General features: G+C 38.4%; 1 protein-coding gene across 3 annotated transcripts in view; it reads right to left on the bottom strand.

Moving 5' to 3' along the window:
* Positions 1 to 5,609: 5,609 nt before the first annotated feature.
* The window catches only part of stxbp5a (syntaxin binding protein 5a (tomosyn)), a gene marked incomplete at its 5' end in the record, with an annotated part of 86,576 nt that continues 86,185 nt past the window's right edge, over positions 5,610 to 6,000 (bottom strand). For all 3 annotated transcript variants that reach the window (XM_080513898.1, XM_080513899.1, XM_080513900.1), the window contains one exon: positions 5,610 to 5,750. In XM_080513898.1, the coding sequence (XP_080370024.1) occupies positions 5,709 to 5,750 (42 nt within the window). In that variant the 3' untranslated portion in view covers positions 5,610 to 5,708. The remainder of the gene's footprint in view (positions 5,751 to 6,000) is intronic.

Genomic DNA, 6,000 nt, shown 5'->3' with positions numbered 1-6,000 from the left:
TTTGAAAATCAGTGATCACATCTCAGATTTTTCTACAAATACATCTTGATAGATTTAAAAAAAAATTGTAGTTTGTACCTAACCCTTATTCAAAGGATTTGTTGAGAAATGTTATCAGTATTCTGCAATTGTAACTGAGCAGACTGCATTCTGTGCACTAAGTACAAGCCCGGATAAACTTTCCTTTTTGCTATTTATTTTCTAGTTTGAGTCAATTTAGTGGCAGAACAAAATGAAATAGCAGTCAGCGCTGAAAAATGCAATATTCACTCTTGAAATTGGATATTTTTTACATTGTGAAATATGATCACTTTAGTCCCAGAAGAAAATGACTCCTGTCATCATGTTACATTATTTATTTATTTGTTTGTTTGTTTATTATTTTATTGCCAAGGAAATGGATCAGATGGTATATTTTGATGCAGTTTTATAGTCCTAATAAACAGGCAGATGCTTTTGACCCCATTAAATGAATAGACATGAACCAAAAAAAAAAATGTATCTGTCTTAGTGCAAGATTTATCATGTGCAACACTGCACCAAAAGATTGAAAAAAACAACAACAACAAAACCCCCTTTCTACATTACATTTTTAATTGAGGGATGCATTAAATCAGTCTTAAGCAGACACAGCCGGCTTCATCCCCTCTGGGTGTCACGCTGATTCCGGCTGTACAGGCATGGCCGGGGTCAGTCATGTTTCTCGTCACCACGGCAACAGTCACACTTGGCGTGTCATTTGTCGAGCTCCGGGCCGCCTCAACCTATATCTCAGTCGGTCAGTAGTTCAAACAGTATGCATCAATAAATATTTCTCCCTGGGGACCTTCTCTTCATGGCTCCAGCCAAATTGAACAAATCAACATGTTTTCTTTTCTCCCTCACACACATACTCTTTCCTCTCTTTTCTCTCTATTGTCGCACTTCCCTGGATTTATCTTTCAACCTCTCACTGACACAGACGCTTTTCTTTGAGAAAAGGAACATGCACTTTCCCGAACAAAAAGCTGCCACCACTTTGTATGATGGCACTGTGACAGTAAAGTGTACGGCATGGTTTAATGGAGACTCATGAATATCTTCTGTCTATGAGCTCCATGTTACTTATTTGATGTATTTCTTCCACTTGCGATTTCATTGTAGATTTTATGAAACATTTGTGCACAAATTGTTATTATTCCAGGGAGCTGGCCATTATTTTAATTGTGGCATGTATATGTGCTTTTAGTTAGATTGGTCATTAATCAGCCACAGTAAAGTCAGCCTTCTGTCATAATCTGTTTTATCCCTCCAAACAGAAATCAATACCTGTAGCTTTTATGCGTTGGATTAAAGGATCTGAGGTTCATTCATCCAATAATAAAGCCTTCTTGTATTAACAGAATTTAAATAAAATTAAAAATTATTAGATGCACACACACACACACACACACACACACACACACACACACACACACACACACACACACACACACACACACACACACACACACATATATATATATATATATATTAAATATTGTAAATTTCTTGATTACTGTATTACATTATATGGCTTATTTTTTTTAGACTTTTGATTATAGCTATAAGTCACACATGATGTAATGAAGGATAAAGTGTTTGTGCACAGAGTTTGTATTTCCATTCATCTTCTATTCTGCTTTATCTGTTTTCAGGCTCGTGACACTTGGACCATTCCCAGCTGAGTACAGATGTGCGCCTCAAGTGTATGTATGAATAAAGTACAAAGCACCCACCCACGCAAAGGACAAACATGCAAACTCTGCGCACAATGGCAACTTCAGACGGTTTTATCTTACTGGGCTTATGATGACTGCATCTGTGAGTCAGAACGTCTGCTTCTAATTGTAGTGATTGACTGTGGGCCAGTTGAGTGAAAGGGAAAAAACAACAACACTAAAGGTCCTGAAGATTATCACATGTAGGTTTCACAATGGCACGTAAGCTGATTTAAAATGTGGAAAATAAACAGCTAATGTTAAATAAAGAAAGAATAACCTATTCCATGCTCAGTGATGTCTTCTGTAAATGTAGTGTGATCAAATAGGATTATGCTACTTGAAAAAGCAAATTAGAATAAAAACACAGAGCAGATTGCTATAGTTAAGTCAGCAACCATTAACTGATTATTTCAAACTGCAAACTAAGATCTACAAACACCACTACATGTATCATTAATCTCCAGGTGCAACTAAAATTTCATTTATCGACTCGGGGAACACACTGGTGTAGTGGTTTGCATCCCCGTCATGGAAAGAGCCCCAGTTTGAATCAATGTCTGACATCTTGTCTCTGCGTATTGGGCACTCTGCATCTCCTCATACTTTTCACCATAAACATGCATTTGAGGTTGGAGCAAGTGGTATAAAAGATGCAATGACCGATAACACTGCCATACTTGTCGCAGTGTGACAAATAAAATCTAATCTGAATGACTCACAGGCCTATTGGCTTTTTTTCTGTTCCACATCCACATGTATTTGCTACCATCTAGTGCTCTACAGTAAACCTGACATATACTGCTTCACTAAATATTTCCCAGTGACTGGAAACACACACGCACACAGTTTGCACATATGAACAATTTGGAGTCCTGAATTAACCAAACAAGAAAGTCTTTGGATTGTTGGTAGAAACGTGCCAATGTAAAAGAAAACACATACAACTCACAGAATGGCCCTGAGGCAAATTAATGTCTTATAACTCCACTATCGTGCCACCTTTGCTGCATTGCTCCGTGACAAATCTTTCACTGCTCTTCAGCTATAAAAAAAAAAAAAGAGAACATGCATACAGTTTTAAAAATAAAACACAAAAATACATTTTCCACTTTTATTTTCCATTGCACAGTAATCTCTATCTACAGAATTTCTAAAGTTTTGTGGCAGCAGATAAAGTCATAAACATCCATGTGAAAGTTGCATAAAACTGTACAAGAAAAATCGGCTACAATGAGAAAAATACTGCAACCCACTGATTAACTGTTGAATCCAGGACAGAAGATGGCATATGGCAAATAGACAGGACTCCCTCTTGTTGTTTAACTTGTGTGGATCGTATCAGGTAAGAATACTGCATACTGTAGTGTACGGACAGAAAACAAATCACTCAGATGAAGAAATAAAAAGAACTAGAACAGCTAAAAAAAAATAAAAATAAACAACAACGCACACACATACACATTCACACAAATACACAAAGTTGTTTGGAGGGAAAAGACACTGGACAAGTTTCGTGGTTGGACTTGTAGCTAAAACATGTTTCCTGAAGTAATTTTTGTTCCCTCTTCTTTACCTTAGGGGCAGAGGACTGCGCTATCGGCCGACATTCACACTACGAGGATTACTAAACAGAATCTCTGAAGCCGCGGAGCGTGCAGAGAGAGACGTACTGGAGGGAAGAGAGAAAATGAAGACGACTGAAGGCAAAGAACGAGAAGTGAAGGACTGCAAAAAGCACGTGTTTGCAAAAGACCGCACGTCATATTTAAATGAGACCAGATATCAGAGGTTATTGTGCAACACTTGGTTTTTTTTTTGTTTCCTTTTTAAATTTTGTCTTTGTTTGTAGCTTCATGTGGTCAAACACTCCACGGGACACAAACTGCTGACTCGTGAGACTAGGACATCAACAGCAATAAATAAACAACACAAACATAATGTACTAAATTATATCACATAATATACATGGAGACATCCTTACATACACACACACACACATTCACACACACACACACACACACACAAATGGATACTGTAAGTAGTCTATGGGGTGTCGTGGATGTTTTGGTTTTAATGAAACAGCCGTTACAGCTAAGTCACTTTAACAGTTAACATCAATCAAAATGTTAGATTATATCCGAAAAGGCTGCGTTCCACTGCAATTTTCTTTATTTCTTTATACCTGATGGTGATAATATTATTGAATGGATCTAATCCTGGGTGGATGAAGCTTCATGCTGTATGACCGTCTTACTCATGGCCCGATGGCGATGCAATGGAAAAGCTAAAGCAACTCTTTGGCGTCAGAAAAAATATGGCCTGTCTCCTCTGTTGCTGCTTACGCAACCTTGACATTTACTTTTCAGTTGGTCTTAGATTGTCAAACTATTTACTTATATACAAATAAAGGTTTAAAAGCCCGATAGACACCACATCTGAGATTCACTGCAAACAAGGGATGTTAATATCAGATGATCCAGATACCAAACACAGCTGTTTCTTTCACCTCGACAAATAAATATTGACACAATACCAGACATACATACATACAATTGTAAAGAGAAAAAAAACCCAAAACTCAAATGTAACCCTTTATAACCCATATTTCTACTGTCGTGCATCAATAACATTGGGATTTCTGCTCCTCGGTTCTGTATTCAACTGATGTTCCCTCCAAAACTTCCCACAAATCTGACCTGACTGCGACTGATGGTATCAGCATTTACAGTCACACCCGCAGATGAGCCAACCTTTGGAAGCTTAAAGACATCAGAAGTGAAAGGAGGCAGTTAACCCATCAGGTTACGTCAGTAAGTGAGACTCTCGGGTGAAACAAGAAATAATGGGTAGTGTCTTAAGAATCGAGAGATCTGATGACAGTGTGTCCTAAATGATATATGCCTTTGATATCCTTGCCCTCCTTGTAGATTCCAGCCCTTTTCATAAGGAGAAATTAATCTGAGTTGTTAGACAAAAGTCACAAATGTGGGGTTTTTTCCCCCCAGCAAATAAAAGATCATCTCACTTTCACAACAATAGAAAAATAAGAGATTTTCCATTAATACAGACGGAGCAAAGAACCCAACAAATAACAGAGAGGAATGGCAAGAAAATTGAAGGTGCACACGCACGCTCACGCACGCACTCACACACACAGTTGGTAACAATATGAAAGTCTGTCAGATACAGAGGAGAGTCTAGAGATTGAGCAAGATGACGAAGTATCCAGTGTACATTAGAATGAGTTGCTTTTATCCTTGTGACTCTCTGCATAGAGGAGGCATCACCGTCGCTGCAATTTCCTATGGCTCTCCCTCGTCGCCTCCTTTGGCCGTTACGGCCTGCTTCCGTCTTCCTTGATCAGTTAATCCTTTTTCCTTTTATACTTGTCACTCGGAAGTGGATACAGCATTGCACATTTATTAGATCTATGTATATATAATGTTGTATTTAGATTCTTTTTCTCTCTTTTTACATTTTAATAATCTTTTGTAGTGTTTCTTTCATTTGATATTAGTCTTTTTCAGCAGTGCCCGTCACTTTGAATACTGGCCACAAGGGTACAGAGTGGAGACAACAAGAAAGAACAGTTTGGCAAACGAGAATGAGGGATCTCCAGGCTGCGAGGGCCAATCTGCGACCGCGGAGGAGAGGCTGAACAGAGATAAAGAGACAAGAACATAAAAAAAGACGCCAGATATCTATTCCCTTTAAAGGATGTCTTTCTCCCCTGTTTAACCCTCAGTTCCACCCAAAGACTGAGGTAAGAACAGTATTCAACATTGTGCTAGGGAAAAAAATCCCAAGTGTCTCAGTGAAGAAGGCTTGGAGGGATGGATGAGTGGATGGACGGACTGACGGATGGGTGGAGGGGGTCACGCTGTGTCCAGATGAGCAGATGGAAGGTTGGTCAGACGCTCTCGTGTCCACAGAGCTCATCCTCTCCTCTCCTCCGGAGCTCACCGATCAGAACTGGTACCATTTTTTATCTTTGCACTTCAACATCATCTGGGGAAAAAAAAAGTAAACAGAAAACTGTAATCAGCATCCCCTGAAAATCTGATTTACACGATGATTCAAATAAACAACAATGACTAATATTTAACATGCAAACTGTATTTTTCTTGAAATAGCCCCTTAATACAAACACTTTTAATAATGAACTGGTAGAAAAAAGGTCAACAGGTTAAAAGAAAAAAAAAAAAAGAGGAAAAAAAGCATTGTTTAAAGGATTCAGGTTCGGCTTAATGATTTAATG

This window comes from Blennius ocellaris, assembly GCF_963422515.1.
Source record: "Blennius ocellaris genome assembly, chromosome: 18".
Classification (NCBI taxonomy): Eukaryota; Metazoa; Chordata; class Actinopteri; order Blenniiformes; family Blenniidae; genus Blennius; species Blennius ocellaris.
This window is presented reverse-complemented; position numbering and strand designations above follow the sequence as displayed.